This window comes from Crocodylus siamensis, chromosome 6, assembly GCF_052110815.1.
Source record: "Crocodylus siamensis isolate JL-2025a chromosome 6, ASM5211081v1, whole genome shotgun sequence".
Lineage (NCBI taxonomy): Eukaryota > Metazoa > Chordata > Crocodylia > Crocodylidae > Crocodylus > Crocodylus siamensis.
In genome coordinates, this window is record NC_143400.1 from 5,594,352 (window position 1) to 5,618,491 (window position 24,140).

Consider the following 24,140-nt stretch of genomic DNA (forward strand, 5'->3'; position numbering starts at 1 on the left):
CTGCCTCGCACACGCCCGCGGCCCGAGAGCCGAGCCCCGCCCGTTCGCGGTCGGCCCCGCCCCTCGCCTGGTACCGGCGGAGCCTGGCGCTCCCGCCCTCCCCTTTAAGGCCGGCCCCGCCCCGCCCGGCGCCGCCTCCCCTTTAAGCCGGCGCGGCGCACGGGAGCGAGGCTGCTCGGCGTTGCCATGGCCGGGCCGCCCTCGGCCCCCGCGCCCCGGCCTCGGCCCGCGCCGGCCCCGGTCCCGCCTCAGCTGCTCCCGCTCCCGCTCCTCCTGATGCTGCTGCTGGCGGCGCCCGGCGGCCCGGGGGGCGCGCACGGTGAGTGGGGCCCGGCCCAACATGGCGGCGCCGCCCCGCCCCCCCCCCCCCCCCCCCCGGCCTGAGGGGACCCGTCCGGCGGTCTCGTGCGCACGTGCGAGTGTGTCGGGTGTGCACACGTACGTGTGCCCGCGGGGGGGTGCGTGCCCGCGCGTACGTGCGCCTGGGGTGGGGCGTGTTTACACACGTACGTGTGCCTGCGGGCTGGGTGTGTCTGTATACAGGTGTGGCTAGGGGGTGTTCTCGGGTGCGTGTGCACCTGTGTGCGCCTTGGGGTGCACGTGTATATATGTGCACACGCGTGTATGTGCACGTGTGTCTCGGAGGTGCTGGGGTGCAGCCTCGGGGGTGTTGTGTCGCCACCCGGAGGGGCAGGGGGGGGGCTGCCCTGGCCCATGACCTCGTGAGGTCTGCGCGCAGAGCAGAGTCAAGAGCCCCGCTTGCCTGGCCCCGGCCCCTGGGGCTGTGGGTGTAGCTGCCGAGGGGCCTCGAGCCCCGCATGTTGCCATCTCCCAGCACCCCACAGGCTCCCTCCATCTCCCTGAGGTGCCTTTTAATGCCCGTGCATCCAACTCCCTACGAATGAGCTCCCATCGCTCCCAGTTGGAGGCTGTCTCCACTCCCCCACAACTTGTTCTCCTCCAGGCCTGTCCTGCCTCGTCGCCCGGCACGTGCCGTAGCGCTCGCGCGCGGAAAAGCAACAGGAAGTGATCAAACTTCAACTGTGACTCCCTGTGGCTCCGGGCAGCTGAGCCAACACTTCACTTTGATATCTGCCATCGCAAGATGGCAGTTGCTTCTGTTGAGCATCTTTTCTGCATGTTCGTCCACGCTGCTCCAGGAAGGCGGCACCAGCTTGAGCCCATGGGCACGGGCAACACAAGGGGCTTGTGAAGGGAAGGGAGTTCAGTGATTTTTTGCAAAGGGGCAAGCCTCGGGGCGCTCTCAGGTAGAGGAGAGGTAGTAAATACCCCGTAGCATGCAGGCTTCGAAGGGGGATTGCCAGATGCTTAAGCAGCCATGATGTGAACTCCAATGCCTCGTTAACCAAGGTACGTGGAAGCTTGCTGTTGTGCCCTCGCAGCTTCCTCCTTTCATTGTGCATCGACAGAGCGAAAGGGAGCTTTGGAGCAAATAAGATCTCCCTTGAAAAGCAAACGAAGGGGGAGGGAGAAGCCACCCCTGATTCATACGTGGGTTTTGGTTTTGCGTGCTAATTTTTAAGTGGCGAACAAAAATGTGGTCTTTCACCAGAAAATCCTATTATTGACTCTTGCTTAAAACAGGTATTCCCCAGTTTGAAGAGACTAGCTCTGAATGGCCAACACTTCATGTTTTACCACTTTCCAAGAAAGACTTTTCTAGCTGGAGGTTAGAAACTGTGTCCAACAAACATTCTTGAACTCCTTTAGCTCCTTGGCCAGACAGCTCAGATTTTTCCCCCCCACACCCTACGTATACAGTCCCTTGCCAGCGGTAAATGCACCGGAAATGGCTGTTGCGAAAGGAGTGAAGCAAAAACGTCAGTTCTGTAATAGCAAGCAAAGTTCACAGGGTGTTTACCAGCGGGAATGCGTTCTCCTCCACATGTCTGGAGAGCTGTTATCTGGGTGGAAGGGGAGAGAAGTCTCTCATTTGTGCATCCTGGCAGAGAAAGTGGTGTTGCGGGAATTGCAGTGATGAAACCCTTGCAAACGGGGAACTCGGGAAGCTAGGTTATGGGATGCGGGGAGCTGCACAGGGGTGGGACAGTTCTTTGGGCCTAGTTGTTCAAGCCATTCTCATTGATTTTAAAAAAAAAAAAAAAAATCCCACAGATGTTTGTTGTGTAAACCTCTGTCTTTTTTTGCAGTGAGAAACCCCCCCCACCCCTTTTTTTGTTTCATCTAAAACTTTAATAATTGGAGCCATCGGTAAGTGATCACCACCTCCGCTTCACTGCAAAGGTGATCTTTAGGAGTAGCTTGTCCTAGACTGACTGGAGAGTTTTACCTTCTGGAAAGGTGGCATAGCTGATGCATAAAGAGGCTTTAATAGTGCCCAGTGTAGAGTACAGGAGGGAACACAGTTCCCTGTTCACTCGTGAAATCAAAGAGGAGCAATGGCAGAAGTGTTGGGCCTTGTTTTAATTCACATTATATGTATGCAATTAACAGTGCATTTTAAAGTGAATTTACAGAAGTTGGTTTCATTTGGAGGCTGTCACGTTGTGTAGTAGATGCACATAGCAACTGCACAAGAGCAACTGTTCATTGTAACGAAGGAAGTGCATTGTGATGGCATTTTTTCCTCTGTGTGCTCCAGGGAGTAGTATTAGATTTACCTGCTCTCTGGGGCCAGCCCAGGTGGGGTGTGGGATAATCTGATCGGTGGTTCCCTTTTTTTGTGTCTCATTACAACAATTATTGCAACAGAACCATTACCTCTTAGGTAGTTGTGATGGGAAAATGCATTCATGCATTTTTCAGAGTTAACTAGGGTAAAATGAGTGGCTGTGGGACAGCAGGTTTTGGAAGTCTTGGCAAGGGGCAGCAGAGAGGCTCACCAGTGAGATTGGGAAGTGGATGCAGAGCTGGAGAGGCAAGGAGACTTTTACACCAGCACAGTTGGACTAGATGACCTCCTGAGGTCCCTTCCAACCTTCGTTTTCTAATTTTCTGTGACGGTGCAGAGGAACAGACGATGCCAGTGCTAGAGGAGGAGTGGGAGGTGAGGGCTAAGTTCCCTGCAGGAGACTGGATAGATCCAGAAAGCTTCCAGAAAAGATGAGAATTTGGCCCTGAAGCGAATGGGGAGCAAGAGAGAGTTTGAGACCCAGAGCAGGGTACGGTACACAACAGGGTGAGCAGGCGCATCCTGTACCTGCAGGACCTTGCAGCGCGGGGACTTGGGCCCGCTGGCTGCTCTGAGGGGTAGCCCTGAGAATGTGCTGAATAATCCAGATGGAGGTAGCAGGCTTTATTGGAAACTAAATTCATAACCATGCTGAACTGATTTTTTTTTTTTTTTTTTTCCCTCTGTACTCTTCACTCATTCTGACTATGTAACTTTAACAGGCTTTGGCCAGCTCTGACAGATTGATTCCAACATTTTATCTGGCACCCTCGTCTTGTTTCCTGTTGACTTGCATGTAGGTCTTTAACAAACCGCAGCCAGTTTCAGATAGCTGAGTTAGTTGTACTTGTTCACTGGTCTTCACATTTGGGGAACGAAACCCTGGTCATCTTGAACACAGCCGATGAAGTAAGCTTTGGCTTGCGCAAGCTTGTGTGCTTTCTCTCTATCTTAGCCTGTATAGGTACATCTCTGCCTGCCTTCTGTGTTATGAACAGTTGCTTTTCTCCAGGTTAATTGTCCTGTTGCCCATTGAATGGCATCGTGGGGACTCTTGCAGCTGTCCTCATTGCTGGTCTTACAGTGGACCTGCTGTCTAGTGATGGTGGGCAAGCCTTCTAAGGGTGGCAGGTTTGATTTCATGCCGTCTTTGTTTCACTTTGGTCTGTAACAAGAGTCTGGAAGGCAGGTCTTTATTCAGTGGGCTTGTATGCACATGCCCTGCTTCATCATACAGTACACAGAAACAGGAGAGGGTTCAACCTCTTCTTTGCAGTTTAACTTTAACCTCTGCTCTTCAGTTCCCTAGTGTGTGAGGATGGGAAGCTAGGATAGGTTTGCCTCCTTGTCTCAAGTAAATACTGTAATCCGTGCTTCATGCTGAAGCTGTTTAAAGCACTTGGCAGATGCTATTTGGGTCCATGGTGGCAGTTGTCTGCATGGTCTGTGGCCTTGTTTGCACTCGCTCGTTTTGTGTTGTCTGGTTCCAGCTTTGTTAGCAGGAGTCCCAAGTGTGGGAAGGTGGATGTGCTGGCAGACATCTCGTCCCTCCAGTCATGTAACTGTGATCTGGGCAGGGTTAAATGACAGTTGCTAAAATGCTGCAGGACCCTTGTTCACACTAGTGCTCTGCTAGCAGAGCTGCGTTAAAGAAAAAGGGGAGCCAAGGCCTGAGTAATTGATGGGTAGAATGGACAAAACTGCTGGAAAAGGTGGAGAAGTAGGTAGTATGCTGTGGTTAGACTGTAGGCCACTTCTTCACTGGTATTCTGGTATTTGGCATTTCTGTTGCATTTGTGCCAAAATTCACAAGTACCTTGGACTCCCTTGTGCAGGGCATTGTACAGAGAGATGATAAATGACTGTTTCTTGCCCCAAGCGCATCAGAAAAGTTCAAAAAAAAAAAGAATCCTAGTTCTACCAGCCTTGACTCAAATGTATTAAACAGATTTTTAAACCAGTGCCATTTTTTTTTTCTATCTGGTAAATATGTGGGTGACTATTGGCAATTTCTGCGCTGTTTAAGGATTTGTTCTCTCCGAGTTGATTATCCTAATAGGTCTTGATCAGACAGCATTTTGGATAAGGAAGATCTCTTTTCTTCTCTAGCACAGCTTTGGGGATGTTAACGCAATGAGCTTCTCAGGAAAAAAGATTAAATTCTGCTGCCTAGCTATGTAGACATCTTGACACATGCATTTCTCTTTGCAAGAATAAGTGTGCAAAATGGGTTCTAGTTTTGTCACGCACTCAGACATTTCTTATTGCAAAAACTGTTCTTTGATTGTCAACTAGAACCCCACCTGTTTTCTGGTTTCATCTTTATAAAAGCTAGTTGTCTTCTAATGCAAACAATTTGATATCGGAGGGTCTTATTTCAGCTGTCCGTCCCCTTCCTTTCTCCCCCCCGCCCCCCAATACAAAGAAAGCCCTTAAACCTGCTTGCTTCTCTGTCCCTGCTGAGCCCAGCCCTACTGCTGCCAGCCCTGCTAGCACTGTTGCAGTCCCCAGCCATGGCAGGCATGCAGGAAGATCTGCAAGGCAGCTGCCTGCGTTCAGGGCTGATGGAGGCTGTGCATGGGAGCAGCACAGTGCCCCAAGGCTGGTGGTGGGGCTGCGGTTGTTTATGGAAATCGGCTCTTTTCATAAGCCTGGGGGCTTCTTGCCTTCTGTAGCTGTTTCCATTGGAGTGCTGATCAGCCATGTCTGACTTCAAAAAAAGACACCCCCCCCCCGCCCCGACAAATGGAGCTGGAGGAGCGGCCCCCTCCACTTGATGTCGTGACCGCCTGCATTCTGCCGCGGATTCAATTGCAATGACAGTTCACTTCAGCGTAAATACAGATTCGAGCGAGAACAAAGCTTGCATTCTGCAGCTCTGCAGCTTAGTGTTAGACTTGTTTAAACAGCTTCTTTAGGGCTGGGCTTGTCTCTGAGCAGAATGTCAAAAAGACAGTGTGCTGAGCAGATACGGCAGAGCCCGCTGCCAACTTGTGCAGCACCTTGCTTGCAAATCCATCCCCAAGCACTTCCCAGCAGTGGAACGAAAGCCCCCATTGTGTGCACGGTCCTTTTGTTTTCTTTTGTCCAATCCATTTTTCAACACAGGCAATTCCTTCTGTTTGAGCTGACGGTGTGTTTTTTCCTCTGTGAGCACTTTTTCTGCAGAAGGAGATGGCTGCTGGTGTGGGAACTTTTTTTATTCATTCAGTTTTTCCTTTAGACTTGTCCAGACATCCCCAGCTTCTCTCAGAATCTGGTTGGGAAAGGGGCTGCAACTGGGCTTTCCAGTACCTGAGAGTTTCTGAACACTGTCCAAGGTGAAAGAACTGTAGTTTTTCTTGTAGTAAAAGCTGGGCTTGGCCTCTGCTTTTATTGGCGTGAGAAGAATTTTCCCCTCTAGTTAATCAAACCTGAACTGCTTGCACTGCGCAAGTCCTCCCTGTAGTTCTGTTTGTGCTGGCAGCCCTTCACTTCCCACCTCTCTCCAGGTGCTGCTGGAGACAGGCCCGTCCTTTGTAGGAGTGCCAGTCACCTGGTTTCTGCAGAGAATGGCTTGTTCAGTTGGCCATTGCCAGGAGCTGGCTAAGAGAGGACTCTTGGAGAGAGTCCTCAGTATTCCAGGCAAGTCATTTTGCTAGGTCCTTGGTAGGAGGGAAGGAGAAGAGAATGTATGTTGATGGAGTAGGACTTGGACTTCAGCTTCTGGGGCTCTGTCTTGTAGCTTGAGGTATTCCCTGCCTTTATTTACCCTTCTGTAAAAGGGGGGGAGCGCTCAGTAGCTGCATGGAGATCATAACACAGAATGCTTGCAGTGTCTTGGGCCTTCTGATGAGAGGTGCAGCAGCAGTAGGTACCTCTGCATGCATGGAGAAGCAATGTGCCTATCTTTGAAACTTTAAGAGGGCACTGGGAGCCCTGTTTTTAAAAAAGGCCCTTCTCTTTAGGCCTGGATTTAGGCAGATTTAGAGGCTTACCAAACCAGTTATGAAACACTTTGGTGTATCTTCCTAAACATTTTCTTCACTGTTGGAAACCTGACTGTAGCTGACGTGTTCTTAGGAGTGAAATCTGGGAAATCCAGGTGACCAGAAACCATAAAGCTTGACCACTTGGTTTCGCAGTGTCCAGGCTCAGGTAAATGGTAAAGCACATGACTTTAATTGCTTTATCTGTTTAACCAGTCTGGATCATTTACTGGTAATGCGGTGATGGTGATTCTTCAGATGATAACAGTGTCCTCTTAACTGTACCTGATCGGTGGAATGTGCCCTGTCCACTCATTCCTGTCTGTGGCATTTTCATAAGACCCCAGCAACAACCAACCCTTGTCCTCGTGCATACATGCTCCTCAGAAAAGACATTTTTAAATAAGACCGTGTTCCAGCACCCTGTGGGAAATAAAGATCAGGAATTCAAACCTGCTTTGTCAGATCTTTCACACATGGCTTATGTATGTTTTGCTCTCTGCCCATCTCAGACTAGCCCAGGCTTCAAGTCTTCAGTTCCCATTTCCCACCACCAAAATAGAAATGCAGGCTGCAGCTGCAAGTCTATGCTAGACGCCAGAGCAAAAGTACTAAGCTGTGTTTACACTTCTGAAGTGCTCTAGGGAAGAAATCTCACCTTTAGCACTGGCTCTCAGTATTTAATTGGCTTTTAATTTCTTGTATAATCTTACATTTGTATCATTCTTGGTTCACACGTAGTCAGCATCAAGTCTAATCTGCTGTGGCTGCCTCCTGAGGAGGAACATATCAGCTGTTTTAAAGCTCATAATAGAGGGAACTAACACAGTGTCCAGTTGAAATGGCAGGGAAAGTACAGGGGTATATCATGGTTATCGAGTGTAGGATTTGCCCAGGACTCAGCATGCAAAGTATTCTCGGAGAAGGGAAGTGACTCTTCCCCTCTATTCAGCACTGGCGAGGCCCCATCCACAGTCCTGTGTCCAGTTGTGGGCCCCCCACTACAGAAAGGATGTGGACGCATTGGAGAGAGTCCAGTGGAGGGCAATGAAAATGGTTGGGTGGCTGGGGGGCATGACTGGTGAGGAGACGCTGAGGGAGCTGGGCTTATTTAGATTAGAGAAGAGAAGACTGAGGGGGGATTTGGTAGTAATCTTCACTTCCCTGCAGGGTGGGTCCAAAGAGGATGGAGCCGGACTGTTCTTAGTGGTGGCAGATGACGGAGCAAGGAGCTCACGTTGCAGCAAGGGAAGTTGAGGTTGGATATTAGGAAAAACTCCCACTAGAAGGGTGGTGAAGCACTGGAACAGGTTGCCCAGGGAGGTGGTGTAGTCTCCATCCTTCAAGGTGTTTAAGGCCCAGCTTGACGCAGCCCTGGCTGGGATGATGTAGTTGGGGATGGTCCTGCCATGAGCGGGGGGGGGGTTGAACTAGATGATCTCCTCAAGTCCTTTTTAACCCTTATTTTCTCTGTTTCTGTGAATGCCTCTTTCCTTCCAAAATGCATCCTTTAAATTGATTGGGACCTTATAAAGCAATAAAACACCCTCAAGCAACGTCTTGGAGCAATGACTCAGAGGGAAGAAGTCCTTGCAGCATCTCGGGTTTTCTAGTCTGTTTCCAGATCAGGCCCTGACTGAGCCTTGACTCTGCAGGCAAACCGAGTGAACAAGTTGGGCAATGTTTGACTGAAGGCAATGGTTTTCATCACTGGGCACCAAGATGACTGATAACCCAGAGGGCTGAAAGCAAATGGCCAGCCCCTGTGATAACGTTCCTCAGCCGTACCCAGGATTTGCAGGTGGGAGGAGAGTGTAAACAGCCTGGGAGGAATTGGCTCTTGGAGTAGGGAGGAGTTCATCCCTGCTTGCTTCTACCTTTTAACACATGGCTTCCAAGTTTCTGCCTTTTAAACTGTTTCTGCAGCGGGTATATACATGCTCTGAATCCCTCCAGGGAGATGGAGATCTACACATTATTAAACAGGCCCCACCCTTCTCCCCCCCAACGTTGAGTTTGCTCTTTGTTCCCAAGCATGGCAGTGCCTGCAGCTTGGCTGTTGTTCTCGAGGGAGATCTGACGGCAGCTGGGAGGCTTAGAGTCCAGGGATCGGTTTGTCAGAGCAAAGGGGGTTGCTGCCAACAACCCAGAAGTGCCAGAAGGGAGCCAGAAGTGTGTTTGACCCACATCAAGGTCAGATGAGGAAAGAAGAGCAGGGGATCATAGTACTTGGGGTCAGAAAGGACCTAAGCAGATCATCAGGTCTGACCCCTTGCCCCGGGCAGGAACGGGTGCTGGGGTCATATCACCTCAGCCAAATATCTGTCCAGCCTCCCCTTGAAGACCCCCAAGGTAGGAGAGAGCACTACCTCCCTTGGGAGCCCATTCCAGAGCCTGGCAGCACTAACTGTACAGTCATGTCTCCTGATGTCCAGCCTGAACCTTCTCTAACAATTTGTGGCCATTATTCCTAGTAACCCCAGGTGGTGCCCGGGGGAACAGAGCCTCCCCCAATTCCCTCTGGTCCCCCCAGTGAGTTTGTAAACAGCAACCAGATCCCCTCTCAGCCTTCTCTTTTGGAGGCTGAATAGGTTCAGGCCCTTTAGCCTCTCTTCGTAGGGCCTGCCCTGCTACCCCTTGACCATGCAAGTGGCCCTCCTTTGGACCATCTCAATGCTAGCCACATCCCTCCTGAAGTGCGGTGTCAAGAACTGGACGCAGTACTCCAGCTGCGGCCTGGCCAGTGCCTCATAGAGGGGAAGAATCACCTCCCTGGACCTGCTTGTGATGCATCTGTAGATGCACGACAAGGTGCGGTTAGCCTTACTGACCACTTCTTCATGTTGCTGGCTCATGTCCATCCTGGAGTCAACAATGACTCCAAGATCCCTTTCTGCCACAGTGTTGACAAGAAGGGTGTTCCTGGCCTATAGGTGTGTTGCTGGTTCCTTTGCCCTAGATGCAGTACTTTTAAGGTTGACAGGCACTGAGGTGTTGGTCTCTAATTCCTTGTGGATGGGTGTGACTAGCTTGCAATTGTGATAGAGAGTGCATAGAGTAAATGGGCTACTTGGCTCTTCCCTCTTTCCTCCTGTGCCAAGTCCCAGATTGGTAGGGAATGTATTTTGGAGATCATCCTGTGCTGTCAATTGAGCCCCCTACATGAGTGGTAAACTTAGTTATAAAAGCTGCTTCTGAACCCAGGTTGCTGGGGAGAGAATGGCTTATGGTTAGATGTTCCCTGTGGAGAACTTGCAGGAGCAAACCATTATAAATGCACTTGTCAGGACTAGAATTGCTTGTGTCTTTGCATAGGAAGGACCCTTGCCTCATGTTATGTTGTTTTCTTAACATTCATGGTTTCCTAGGATTGGGAGCCTGACTAGCTGAATTCAGTGGCAGACTCCAGCATTATTCAGCAGAAGGCATCTTCTAGCTGCAAGTGCATGCTGTTGTTTTGCCTGTCTTCAGAGTAGATCAGCTTGGTAGGGCAGAGAGGGATAGCAGAGTTGTGAAACTGCACTAAGTATGTCCATGTGGCTCCTCACCTTGTCATGAACTGTTACATCTGACATTACTGGTCCATTACTCATAGCGTGACTTGTATCCTATGCTGAGGGGGGAGGCGATTTCCCTACTACAGGCTTCAAGGAGGTTTTCTTATGTGATTTTTTTTTTTTTTTTTTTTTTTTCCTGTAGCTTTGACTTGTTTGTGCTCCAACTGCAACCAAGCGAACTCCACGTGTGAAACCGATGGTGTCTGCATGGTCTCCATCTCCAATCTGGATGGGGTTATGTATCACATTCGCGCTTGTATCCCCAAAGCAGAGCTGGTTCCTGCTGGAAAGCCTTTCCACTGCCTGAGCTCAGAAGATGTGCGAAACACGCACTGCTGCAACTTGGATTTCTGCAACAAGGTGGACTTAATGGTGCCCAGCGGTGAGTATGGAAATGTCCTGCCATCCCATTTGGGGATCTTGTGAGTGCTTAGAGCAGGGGTTGGGAACTAGGACTCTTGGCTCCAGTTCTCATCACTGCCACTAGCCTGCTGTGTGAAAGGACACATCCCTGCCTCCCAGTCTCCACTTTCTCATGGGCAAAATGGGAATAGTCACTCTCTGCTTTCCATGAGAGTAAGCAGAGCATTACCCACTGGTGCCCTGTATTAGGGTAGGAAGAAAGCTTACAGCGTTCTGTGTTCTCTCCTAGCTTGCTCTGTCTTTGTCACACCTAACCCCTGGTGCCTCAACATGCCTCACCTCCTTAACCTTGCCCCCCACCCTGTTCCCAGAGTTGTTTGAGTGACTGCTGTGCTTTTTCTGCACTTCCCCTTTGGGGTGGGTTCACCACTGCTGAAAAGGGCCCTGCAGCCTTGAGGACTTGGTCTTAGAGCAGAGTTCTGCAGTGGTCTGCTTTTTGTCTGATGGAATTGCTTTTCTTCCTGCAGGATTGAAATTCCTCTTTAATCAGTAAGGTTTGAGCACAAGTTTATGGCACTAATTTAAGGCTTCAGAGCAAAAGGGCGGTGGGGGGTGCAGAACTCAAAAACCCTTCAGTTTGATACCAACATCCATCAAGGAAGAGCAAGTAAGATTCCCCTGCTATTAACCATCAGTGGGTAAAGGCTTGGTGCTGAAGACACGTCGGCAGCTATGCATCGGGCATAATTTCATCCTCTGGCTACAGTTTTAATTCAAGTTGATTTTGGTGGTAGCCAGGCTGGTGGTTTAGCTCTACTGCATGGAGAAGGGAAGCTGAAAGTGATGTGGGAATGCGGGAAAGACTGCTTTTATTGCCCTTTTTTGGCCCTCTGGCTCCTCGGGAGGAGTTGACCCATTTTGAAAGGAGCAGCCTCTGGCAGGAAGCTGGGTCAGTCCAGTACTGAGCTGCTTGGGGCAAGTGAGAAGCACCAACCACAGCTAACCAGAGCTGAGATCGCCTGGGTAGTTGGTGGGGGTTGTGTTTCACATGGACAGTGCCCTGCAGGCAAAACAGATTGGGAGGGCTGGGCGGCCCCTGTCAGGATCTGAAAACGGGGTGTAAAATCCTAGTTGATGTGAGGGCATTGGCTCCTGCTCGCAGTTCCACTGCTGACAAAGCCCTTTCTGATCAGTTGTCCAGCTGGCCTGTCTGCTGCCCCTCAACTTTGCAGTGGGTCGCATGTTAACACTGCTGTTTGCCCTTTGTACAACCCTGCGACAGATCTAGAGCTAATGTAGCCTGGGCTCCGAGAGGAGCTGGGGGCTTTCCCTGGGGGTTTGGAGGGCCTACAATGGAGTTAGGTTTCACCTGAAATGTTTCTCTTCCCTTTTCAAGGGCACCTGAAAGAAACTGAACCCCAGTCCAGCTGGGGCCCTGTGGAGCTGGTGGCAGTGATTGCAGGACCGGTCTTCCTTGTATTTGTCATCATAATTGTGGTGGTGTTTGTTTTTCACCATCACCAGCGAGTCTATCACAATCGGCAGCGGTTGGACATGGAAGATCCCTCTTGCGAAATGTGTCTGTCCAAAGATAAGACCCTGCCAGATCTGGTCTATGATCTTTCCACCTCTGGCTCTGGCTCAGGTACTGGCTGGGGAAGGAAGGGACAAACAATATGCAGTGTAATAGAATATCTGTGTTCCCGAGTGCTTGGTGCCATGGGTTCTAGGAAACTGAGAATGGGCCACAGCCTATCCTGGCTTACCTGGGGTCTGCCTTGTAATAGGGCACCATGTGGCCTTATTGTAAACCAGTTGTGGGGCAATGAAGCCAGTGGCCCAGTACTGTTGCTTAGGTACCTTGGTGATGGGTAAACATTCAAGTGGCACCTTCTAAAGCATCCCGTAGGGCTAGACAGTCTTGTATGCATAGCTGAACTCTCTGTATTCACCTCCATAGTGCTTAAATGAAGCTACTCTATGTAGTCTAATACTACAGGACAGCCCAAGAGGTGGTGACGAGAAGCAGCTTCTGTCACCAAACTGTACAAGGCTAACTGATGGAAGCAAAGTGAAGGCCTTTTGCCAGGACAGATGTTTTCAGGCCCTTTGCAGTGCCAAGCATAATGGGATCTTTAATGTGTACTTAGTATTCTCATTTGGGGTCTTACCGGCAAAGTGGTAGCCACAGCAGACTTGTAGTTCCTTACCAGACACTGGGGTGTGTCTGATTTGAGCAGTCCTGTTATGAAATGTCATGAAACATTTCTTGCATATAGCCCTAGATGTTCAGTTGGCAGTGGCAACAATTCCAGGAGAAAAGGAAAATAACACTTATGTTGGGGCAGAGGGCAAGGATAAAGTAAAGCACCTTGATGCTTTCTGATCACTATTCCCAAATTGGTGCCTGCAAGATGATAAGGTTTGCTTGTCCTGGGAGCTTATGAGGGCTGGACAGAGTCTTTTATCCCTGGCAGGCTGTGAAGTGATGGCTGGGTACCAGAAGGATGGAGGTAGTAGGAATGCCGGTGGCAGGCATAGGGTTGACTTAATAACTACCTGGGTCTTGTCTGAGCCCAATCTGATCATACAGAGCAATCCTGCTGGGTGTGCTCCATGTTAAACTTGCTACTTCAGTACATCCTCAAGTGCCTGTTATTTGAATTCTTCAAATCTCTTGCCTGCAGGTTTGCCTCTCTTTGTACAGCGGACTGTAGCTCGAACGATTGTCCTGCAGGAGATCATTGGCAAAGGCCGCTTTGGGGAAGTGTGGCGAGGCAGGTGGCGTGGTGGCGATGTGGCTGTGAAAATCTTTTCTTCACGGGAGGAGCGCTCCTGGTTTAGGGAGGCAGAAATATACCAGACGGTCATGTTGCGACATGAGAACATTCTGGGATTTATTGCTGCAGATAACAAAGGTAAAATGCTGTCTCAGCTTTCACTGGTGGCATTGGATTCCTTAGTATTCTTTACTTTAGCATCCAGTTCGCATCTGTTTCTGTCCGGACTTGGAAATGAAATAGTGAAAAAACACCACCAGGGTACATTTTTAAGGTATTACGATCTCTTCTTTAAAGTAAAGGAAGATGTCATCAATCTTTATTAATAAAAATTAAAACAGCAAGTGATCAGTGGGACACAATCTGTCACAAAGGAAGTTTCTCTCGGAGAGGAGCAGAAAACTTACACTTCTAAGTCAGGTCTGGTAGCGGTTTCTATCCAGCCAATAGTTCTGATGGTCAAGATCTTTTCCAGTAAATAGGAGAATTTACTAAATGTAATAATGCTAACTGGATAAGTGAAGTCTGGGCTCCAGCGTGATGTATTTCAGTGTTTAGTAGCACTTCCTTTGCCCAGACATTTGGGTTTAATCTTGCAGTATCTTGGCATTTTGCAGAGAAGCATCTATAACCTGGGGCCATTGGCAAAGATTGTTGCAGCATTTAAAGGACTGAACTGCTTAAATGGTGGGTGGAGCAGCTAATTGCTTGCTTTGGGGACTCTGGGTAACAAGGTGTAGCTCTCCCTTCATGTCTCGCCCACTGACCAGCAGTCCAATCCAGCATCACTTACACTGTAGCATCACTCCCTCCCCATCCCCCAGAACCAGGACAGCGTGCATCTTGCTGACCTCTTCCCATCCGATGACTTTTTTTTCCCCCCTTGGACCAGATAATGGGACCTGGACACAGCTGTGGCTCGTCTCTGATTACCACGAGCATGGCTCCCTGTTCGATTACCTCAACCGATACACTGTGACCATTGAGGGGATGATTAAGCTGGCCCTGTCTGCTGCCAGCGGCTTGGCCCATCTGCACATGGAGATTGTGGGGACCCAAGGTAAAAGGCACTAGCAGAGGACTGGCACGTGTTCCTTAGACCAGGATAAAGCAGAGAACAAGCAGGGAACTTGTCCCTGAGAACAGCAGGATTTCTGTCTTTAGGATGGAGTTTCATGAGCTGAATTCAGGCTAGGTTGGTACTGCCCACATGTTACTACTGTTTGGCTGGCCATTATTTCCAAGAGGAGGTCCCTGCAGTCCAGTCCCTAGCAAGGCTGTGCCCGCATTATGAATGCACACCTAGTGGGGTGCTGGCCATGACTGGGGATCAGGAATAGTCCTGTAGTGGCCTGAGCTAGAACAGTGACTCTGAGCTTTTAGAGCATGACACATGGCACTGGAGAGGTGCTGCCCTGTCAAGTGTCTTGTGAGCTGAGCTGATTAGAATAACTCCCTCCACTGATTATGAATAGAGGCACTGGTCATTCAGGCAGTTAGTTGATGCCTTCTTCAGAGCTGTTAAACAAAGGACAGGAGGGGAGATGGGGCTGTAGAGCGGAATGTCTGTATAGATGCAAAGTATCTCTTTAAGGCTATGAATTAAAGGAACTCTTGGTACTTCTGTTTTTCTGCCTTGGCAAATCTGCTGCCATGTGAGAAGGACAAGTCCCACCCTCACTGGGACTTGATTTTACTCTTGCAGGAAAGCCAGGGATTGCCCACCGAGACTTGAAATCCAAAAACATCCTGGTGAAGAAGAATGGCACCTGTGCCATTGCTGACCTGGGGCTGGCCGTCCGCCACGATTCGGTCACTGACACTATTGACATTGCACCCAACCAGAGGGTTGGAACAAAGCGGTAAAGAGAACAGCCTCTCTGATGGGAATGTGGGTACAGTCACTCTGGGAGCCTCCCTGGGCCGGTGGGGCTTGTCCAAGGTGTTGGATTCCCAGAGTCTTGCTGAAGCTGAGCCCAGCTAGTCTTTGCAGGGAGCTTGTCTCTGGTTCTGCCTCCCTGACTACCCCCAGCCCCAAGCTTGGGTACAGCACCCAAGCTTTGCATCTGGCAGAAAATACCATGGGATCTTCACAGGGTTTCTGACCAGGAAATGACTTAACTCCTTTTTCTGTCCCACAGATACATGGCCCCTGAGGTGCTGGATGAAACCATCAACATGAAGCATTTTGATTCTTTCAAGTGTGCTGATATCTATGCACTGGGCTTAGTCTATTGGGAGATTGCTCGTAGGTGCAACGCAGGAGGTAATATGCTTTTGGTTCGTCCTCTGGCTTTATGCCAACAGCTAAACTCATGTTGGGAGCCCAGGCTGCCAGCTCCTCCAGTGCTCGACAGGTCCCCTGTGGTTGAGAGCATGTGGGGGGGTGTCCATGTGTACATCTCCAAAGGAGGAAGCAGTGGGGAAGTGACTCAACCCGGGCACGTGAGCGGGTGAGGGTAATCAGCAGTTGCTGGCAAATCTGTTCCTTCCTTTGGACAGACTTCGAGGAGGAAGTGGTGCTGCTGATTCAGTAGGTAGTTTTCTTGCCTATGAATCAGTACTGAGCCAGTGTCCTGGCCTGTGGTGCTGGGTAGGGGCAGGGGTACAATTACAGGGATTTTCCTCTTGTACAGCATGGTCCTAACAGCTCATGTAACTCAAGAGTCTGGCCTGTTTTCCAAGAGGGGCAGTGTCTAATCTCCATGTCCTGGCTAAAACTGAGTTGCAGCAGCAACATCCTGCTTCTCTGGACTCCTCCCACAACTGTGGTTTCGCAGATTCCTCACTCGTGTCCCAAACAGTTGCATAGCATTGTTGCATCGTGTGGGTCGGGCCTCTCCAGAAATGACACCCCGCTCCCTGCTTTCAGGTATCCATGAAGAATATCAGCTTCCATACTATGACCTTGTGCCCTCTGACCCCTCCATTGAGGAGATGCGGAAAGTTGTATGCGACCAGAAGCTGCGGCCCAACATTCCTAACTGGTGGCAGAGCTATGAGGTAGAGTCTGTTATCATCTTTTTCGAGCTGAAGGGAAACTGCACCATCTACTGGGTAGAGGGAGCCCAGACAGTCCTGGAAGCAATAACCTTGGGAGTGGGACTTTCCTGCTCCAGCCAGCACTGGCTGTACGTTCAGCATGGTTTTGACCCCATGGTGGAAATCTAGGAAAGCACATGGGAGACTGAATGTGGAGAGTGAAGCAGTTGCCGAGTCTGCATGGCCTGGAGAGCAGGTCTGTCGAGAGCACAGCAGACTGTGTAGTGGGGCTCCACCCACCGTTGGCACCTCCACCTTAGCAGGAAGTGAACTTCAGTACCTTGTAACCACTCCTCTTGGCACTTGGCCTTGTCTGAGCCATGCAAACATGAATGCTCTGTACACCTGTTGTCACTAGGTGGGACAAAACAGCCAGGCCTGAGCCCAAGTCCCTGCCTTGCAGCCATCAGCCCTGCGGCTGATTAAGAATCATGTGGCCGGGGAGAGACTGAGCTCTTGTCTTCCCTCAGTCAGTCAATAAAGGCTGGGGGGGGGTAGCCCAAACTGCCAAATCCTATAGATAAGCGGACAGTCCAGTCATGGTGTGATCACACCAGTGCCTTCCTCAAGCGCTGAGTTGGCTTCAGGCAGGTGCTGGTCCTGCACTGGCAGAAGAGCTGAAGGCTTTGGGAGGAGAAGCTAACACCTGTCTTGCTGTCCCGGGTAGGCGCTGCGAGTGATGGGCAAGATGATGCGGGAGTGCTGGTATGCCAACGGTGCCGCTCGACTTACTGCCTTGCGCATCAAGAAAACGCTATCGCAGCTGAGTGTCCAGGAAGATGTGAAAATCTAGCCGAGGGAACTACACAGCAGCTGCCATGCTAGAGCATGCGATGGAGGCCTACCTCGTGTTTCTATCCAACCATGCTGCGATCACCAGACAGCGTGACCTGTGGGCTACTAGGCAGGCAGGGAGGCGAGCCTCTGAAAAACGCTTCCTCCCTAGTTGGGTATGAAATGAACAGAAACCTTTTGCGATCACCTCCTGACAGCATGAAGACGGGAGGGACTCCTCGGAGGGGGTCTCAGCCACGAACGTAACTTTTTTTTCTTTTTTCTTTGGAAATCCCTGTAAAGTCCAGTGTGTGGTTCTCATAGGAAAGGGGCTGGGGCTGGGGCTGGGTGCTGGGAGCAGGTGGGGAAAAGGGAGGCTTTCTTGCTGTACCTTGGGGTTTGTTTTTCTGGGGGTGGCGTGTGCACTTTTACACCCACTTCCCCCCACATGTTCTCCCTCATATTAGAAAAACCATGGTGCTCCCTTCTAAGAGCTGAGCCTGAGCAGTTTTATCAGCTTTGTGAAACCATTTCCCTTCTCGTTTTATTTCTATACATGGTTCTTTTTTTTAAGCTTGAAATATCCTACAGTTTTTAAAGAGGTCAGGCCAGCCACTGGTATGTGCAGCAGTGCATGTGTGTGTGAGGCGCGTGCTGCCCCCCCTCCACAGGCGGGCAGTATGCACTTGCAGGGGCGCGTGTCTCCATCTGTGCTTTCTGTGCATGTGCAATCTCAAGTGTCCCCTTCTGCACTGTGGGTGCTGATGCCCTCCTCTTGTCCAGCAGCAGGCATCCTCTAGCTTGAATAGGCTGCTTTCAATCAGACCCTTTATCCTCCCATGTGGGAGACATGTCCTGGCACTAGCTGCAGGAACCTCTATCAGGTGTGCTTCACTGCCACCCCCTCCCCTCACTAAAATGGGGAACTGACTTCACCCTGGAGTTCAGGCTTTTGAGCAAACCCTCTGGGTTTGCAGTGCTTGCAGCTTGGAAGGATTGCCTGGTGAGGAGGGATACAGCAGAGCTGAGAGGTGCCTGAAGTCTGAGCTGATGCTATGCCTGGCTGGAGTGTCCTGGGCAGGTGGGCTTGCAGGGCATCCACCTTTTGGACTGTAGCCCTTAGATGTTTTGAAAGGGTTCTGGTAGGAACACTACAAAACCTGCCACTAGGCATGTACGGCCTGACCCACAGAAAGCCGGGTGCCCGTGGAAGTGGTACTGCCCAGTACCCCTCAAGGCACCCAGCCAGAGCTAGTGGCAGGGGGGTCAGGACTGGAAGTGCGCATTCATCTTTTTAATATACCTGTGTAAATATCTCGTGTTCTGGAAGCAGCTGTGTATAACTTGGGGTGGGAGTGGGGGGCAGGGGGGGGGTCACTGCATGAATCTGATTGCAACTGAATAACCAGTCTGGGTGAAGCAGAACTGATCTGACTGTTGCAGCCGCGTGGGGGCCTAGCAAATGTGGGAGCAGAGGGAAGCCAAGCGGAGGGAATGGCAGTAGCGAGGGCCGTTCCAGGAAGCTGGGCTTTTGGCTGGGTCCATACCTGTGGTGGAGAACTCTGAAGCCATAACTTTTAACTGGAGTGGGTTTGATTAGTTTTTTATTTTCCGGGAGGGTCTGGATTTTAACTTTTTTTAATATTGTTAATTCTTTGTAAGAGAAGAAAAAAAAAAAACAACAATCTCTAATGATTACCTCTCAACCTGTTCGTTTGTAATGAAATCACTGCAAAAAAGAAAAAAAAACCAAATGCACACTGCTCGACTTACACTGGAACTGTTTCTACTCGAACCTGGGGCCTGCTCTGAAAGGTGAGGCTTCATCTCTGCTCCAGCTGCCGGGGTGACTTTTTCTAAAACACTCTGTTCTTGCTGTCTGTGTATCCGTGTCTGTCTGTCCCTGAGCCCCGTATCATGTCTGTGATGATGGTATCTCTGTACAGTGAGGAATCTCTTGCCTTGTGTTTGGAGCCATTTTGCATCCTCCCGTTGTTTGAAGATGACAGGCAGCGCGGAGCTGTTCCCCTGCCTGGGAGGCTGCAGGCCATTGGTTCGTGGAGCAGTGGAGTACGTGATTTGTGAATGTACAGCTTTCCTTCCCCTTCTGATTTGTTCTGATGTTTCTCAGCCAGAGGTTACCCTGTCTCTACAGCGACACTGCACTGACTGATCCTTTCTACACTTGGGAACCAGGTGGTGGGCGCCTGAGACCAGGCCGACACGATTCCCCAGCTGCCAGGAGCAGGGCTGGTCGGGCTGGGGAGGGAGTTGTAACCATGGCCATGCCCATCATGCCAGCAGGTACGGTTTGCCAGTCCTTTTGTGAGCATTGTATCCTCCCTTCAGAGCACAAAGCCTCCTGTTCGCTGTCCAAAGACTCCTCCTTGATGGCCCCACTTCAGCTGTTTTAACTCTTTGCATTGATTCACCCTCCCACCCCACCAACTGTAGCCACACATGCACCTGCCTCGATATGACACCAAGCAGCAGATTGTCTAGCTGTATTGCCCCCAAAGGCAGAGAAGTGGGGGTGGGAAATGGGTGGGATGCCCTTGTGACGGGGGTTTTCAAGACGGCTCAGTCCACGGGTTCTGGAGCCGTCCAAAGGGGTCAACCCCAGCCAGACCTCTGCGATTGGCGCCACACCAATGTAGCATTTCTGCAGCACTTTTGCGCACGCGCTCTGGGGTGGCCTGCAATAGTTACTTAGCTGACCAGTAGCAAACCTAGGAGCCATGCTGCTCTGAGCTGAACCGCGGGGAGCTCTGCAGCTGCTGTAACAGCATGCAGCCACCACAGTGTGGGGCAGGGAGGAGAGGAGAAATAATTTGCTTAATTAGGGGGATTTTAGACCTCTGCCAACAGGAGAGAGTTGGAGCCAAGGAGGCAGAGGCTTTTAGCCTGGTGCCAGGTAAGGGATGGACCTCTGGCTTCAGAACAGATCTTTCTTGGTACTTACCTGCCCTTTTCTTTGTTTGGGTTTGTACATTTGATTAGAAAAGGACTGTAAAATAGCCACTTAGACACTTTACCTCTTCAGTATGCAAATGTAAATACTATGTAATATAGGAAATCTTTTGTTTTAATATAAGAATGAGGCTGTCCAATTTCTGCTGTACATTATTAAAAGTTGGTTTTATTCACGTGACCTGTTGGATCTGTGGCTTACACGGCAACAACTGCAGGCCCCAAGTGGGGAAAGGGAGGAGTCACTTAAGGGTCCCAGGGCAGACCTTGGAGCCAAGTGTCCTAGTGGGAGAAAGGAGAGGTCTCGGCTTACACCCTCTTCTGGGGAGCATGGGGAAGTGCCAGCACATTGGGACAGCCAGGACCCACTGGGCAAGGACTTTGAGCCTGTGTTGTTTCTAAGGACTGTACCCTGGCCTCAGGGAGCTGGGCGAGGATGACCCTTGCTTGGCCTACCTCTGGCCAAGACCTGGGTCTGCCACTCTTGCTCCACATGGGAAGACTAGATGTGCTTGGGGGAGAGGGGTTGTTAGCAGTAAGGATTGAACCTGTGACCTTCCTACCTAGAGCATGAATTCAGGTCCGCTGACTTAAAGGCAGCTGCAGCCTTCACGTAGCCAGGGGCCCCTGGCACTGCCACTGGGCTGTACCATGGTAGAAACGCACAGCAAAAGCAAGCTGTGCTCCAGGGTAGGCTGAGCAGGGCAGAGCCTTGGCCAGCTGCGTGTGGACTGGGCCCTGGGTACCTGGCACTGCTGGGAACCTAACACATTGGCCTGACCCACTGCTGGGAACCTAACACATTGGCCTGACCCAGTGCAAGTGCCATCTTCCCCTTGGTGAAGAGATGCCTTCCCTTACTGGCTCTGCAGGGACAGGGGCTGGAGCCTGAACCCTCAGATCCTGCTCCCTAGGGCTAGGCAGGGTGCTCATTAACAGCATCTGCCTTATTAAGAGGATTTCTGCTGGTGGGGATGAGGCTGATTGATGGGATGTTACTGAAAAGCCCGCCTATGAGGAAGATGTTCCCTGCCCCCATGAGCTGTACCATCCTATTTCATCATTTCATGGTTGTTAGGGGCTGGAAGCAGCCTTACAGATCATCAGGTCCAGCCCCCCCTGCACTTGGGTAGGAAACATTTGCTAGAAGAGGAGCTGTTGCTTGATGCTGTCTGAAATGGAGCATGCTGTGAACAGATCAAGGGGGAAATCCTTGCACCGTGGTGCGCTCGGATGCCCTGGGTCAGGCTAATACAATTAGTGCCTGGCTTGTAGCAGGGTCTTGGGGAAGCTGTCTGGGCTGTCCTCCCTGCTCTGGTTTTTAAGCTTCAATTGCTTTGCTCTCATAAGCACCACTCACTCCCCTGCCATGCTGGAAAGGAGAGAACCTGAGAGGGGCATGGTCTTGCTACTTAAAGAGCAGTAACTGGCCCCCTTTGCGTGTACACCTGCGCAGGGGGCTGGGGCATCAGAGGTGCAGCATCTAGGTAAACACGTCCCTGGGGCAAACTGGGACTGGGTGAGGGCTGTTGCAGCTCTGGTACAGCCTGACCCTTGTGAAAGCCAAACCCAGTAGCTTGAAGGCTGCCTTGTCCCGGGGGTGTGCAAGGGCTGAGCAATGCCATCGGGACTGTTGGAAACTAACTTTTGACAACTGACTCTTAAGTAAACCTTGGGCAGAATCCCCATTGCTGTCGGCACGTAGAAGAGGCCGTGCCCTGCGCGCTCCACGAGTGCTGCTTTGACTTGCCGTGGCTTTGAACAAGCTTGCCGGAGGATGCTTGAGCCACAGCAGGAGGATGAAGTTTTGGTGTTGTCAGCTTCTTGGGGGCTGTCTCTATCCCTGCACCATACTCTGCTCTTTTTAGGCGCATCAGGAGCAAAAACTTGTAAATCGTTCATATGCGGTCACGATGTCTTCATCCCTCTGTGAGCTTGGAGGGCTTCTGCTGCCCCTGCCTGGACAGAGCTGGTGGCTGCTCTGAATGAACAGAGCGTGGATGGAAAAGCAGATGTGGGACCCAGGAGTCCTGACTTGGCCTCTTAGTCCTCCCGGCCACACACATTCCTTCGTGCTCCTGTAATTGTGACTCATTGTTTTGGCTGCAATTTCTGGCCCAAAACCTTAGCTGATCTTTAAAATGGTCTGCTTCCCCCCTCTTATTTTTGAGGTTTAAAATCAGCAAAGATGAGATCCCTGCTGCACCCTGAGCAGGCGTTGCATCCTGTTCAGGACTCCTCTCTGACCAGGAAGATCAGCTCTCAGCCTGCTCGCCAGCCTATCGCAAGCTTCTGCACGTGGTACGAATCTCATGAGGAAGGGCCTCTGGCTGGTTTGGTTGCTAGCTGCAGCACCCTAGGGAGATGCGGTGGGATGAGCTGTGCAGCTGCAAGGTAACAGCAGGCATGAGGACTGTGATCACGCAGTGGGAGAGCAGAGACACCCCAGGGCGGCAGGGCCCCGACTCGTACCCACGCAGAGCCGTCCGTTAGCTGTAGGCCTGCTCTGTGCTCACTAAGGTTATCGCTGCGGGCCGAGTGGTTGCAGCAGAACAGTCCCCTTTTAGCCTAACGGGTCTTCTGGGAGTGTGCACACTGGCACGTTGAGCTGGTCCGTCCCTATCAGGTCAACCCCTTGCCATGCTGCAAGGTAGCACATGGAGGAGCCTTACGTTCCCCTTCGAAAAGTGCTGCGCGCTCCTGTGTCGAAAGGTGCTGTTGGAGCTGAGCGCCAGCCGGCTGCATGGCCCCAGTGGGCACTTGGTGCCGCCCTGCTGCATTTCCACGTGTGGCGTTGGGTCTGCTCTGCTCTGGCCCCGGCTCGGCTGGTCCCCCTGCAGCCAGGGCAGGGCGAGGGCTGGTTTGCTTTCATTGCTGCAGTCCTGGCTGCGCCGGGGGGACAGCCGCTTCCCGGCAGGCCGGGGGGGGGGTGCAAACTCTGAGAACGGCGGAGGGAGCTTGGCACCCTCGGCTGGAGGATGCTTCTGCGGCCTCGGCGGTTGCGAAACGTGCTCAGCTGCCGGCCAGCTGTCCGAGCTGGCGCTGGAGCGCGTTGCGCTGAGACCCTGTCGCAGCTCGCAGGGGGGCAGCTCATTCCTTGCTAAAAATGAGAACCAGCTGCTCAGCCCCCGGCACATGCGGGGGGGGGGGCTTTGGGGGGCCAGGCCCCCTTGGGCAAGTGTAGCCGGACCCAGCCCTGTGGGGGGCTCCTGGCCCGCATCTGCTTGGCGTTGGCCCCACGTCTCCACGGTGCAGCAGGCGGTGGGGGCCTTTGGGGAGGTGCAGATCTGCCCCCCCGGAACTGCTTTGGGGCAGGGGAGATGAGGCGGGTGGGGGCCCTGCCCGGAGCCTTGCAGGGGCTGTGGCTTTGAGCCAGCCCTGTTCTGCGCCGCCCCGGCGCGGCCTTGCCCTGCAGTTGGGCAGGCCGGCGGCAGATGGAGCCCCGGGCCCGCGGATGAGGCCCCCTGGCCCAGCCCGAGGCTCCCCGGCCTGCGGGCTCTCCGAGCCGAGGCCAGAGGTGGCGGGGTGGGAGCTTTTTCCTGGTGCCGCTGCACCGCCGGCGCTGCCCGGGGCAGCCGCAGCCGCGTGGCCTTGGGCCGGGGACTGAGCCCGGCTTCTCCAGCGGGGAACCCGAGGCCCAGCGGAGCCGCCGTCTGGGACGCCTGCCGGCGCGGCATGGGCCGGGGGGCCGACAGGGACCCGCCACCTGCCCTGGGCCGGTGCGAGGGCCCCGGGGCTCCGGCGCTGGCTCGCGGGGCCGGGGGCCGCGTCCGCTTCCCTCCGCCTGCTGCCGGCCGTCGGCGGGCTGGGGGGCCCCGCAGGTCCGTCCTTGCACGTCCCCGGCCACCCCTGCGCATCCTTGCACGTGTGCGGCAAGCATGTGGCTCCTGGCACGCGGGGGGGTCACGCGACGACAGCACGTGGTGCCCCCCGAAGCCCCCTGAACGCGAGGGGAGGCGGGGCTTGCACGGCGGGGCGGGGCGGGGCGGGGCGGGGCGGGGCGGAGGGGGCGGGGCCCCGCTGCTCGGTGACG

At 52.3% G+C, this 24,140-nt stretch overlaps 1 protein-coding gene across 1 annotated transcript; it reads left to right on the plus strand.

Annotated features, from left to right (window-relative positions):
* Positions 1 to 118: 118 nt before the first annotated feature.
* On the plus strand, positions 119 to 20,283 carry ACVR1B (activin A receptor type 1B). Its single transcript, XM_090056005.1, has 9 exons — positions 119 to 319; positions 10,321 to 10,560; positions 11,938 to 12,186; positions 13,229 to 13,459; positions 14,214 to 14,381; positions 15,027 to 15,183; positions 15,463 to 15,587; positions 16,194 to 16,324; positions 17,031 to 20,283. The coding sequence occupies exons 1-9, from the start codon at positions 187 to 189 to the stop codon at positions 17,154 to 17,156; spliced, it is 1,560 nt and encodes a 519-aa protein (XP_089912131.1). The 5' UTR covers positions 119 to 186; the 3' UTR covers positions 17,157 to 20,283.
* Positions 20,284 to 24,140: the final 3,857 nt, after the last annotated feature.

Excerpts from the sequence above, each read along its gene's own strand:
- ACVR1B (XM_090056005.1), top strand. The coding sequence starts at position 187 with ATGGCCGGGCCGCCCTCGGCCCCCGCGCCCCGGCCTCGGCCCGCGCCG. Across the intron at positions 10,561-11,937 it reads GGACTTAATGGTGCCCAGCG|GGCACCTGAAAGAAACTGAA; the intron begins GTGAGTATGGAA and ends TCCCTTTTCAAG. Across the intron at positions 14,382-15,026 it reads GGAGATTGTGGGGACCCAAG|GAAAGCCAGGGATTGCCCAC; the intron begins GTAAAAGGCACT and ends TTACTCTTGCAG.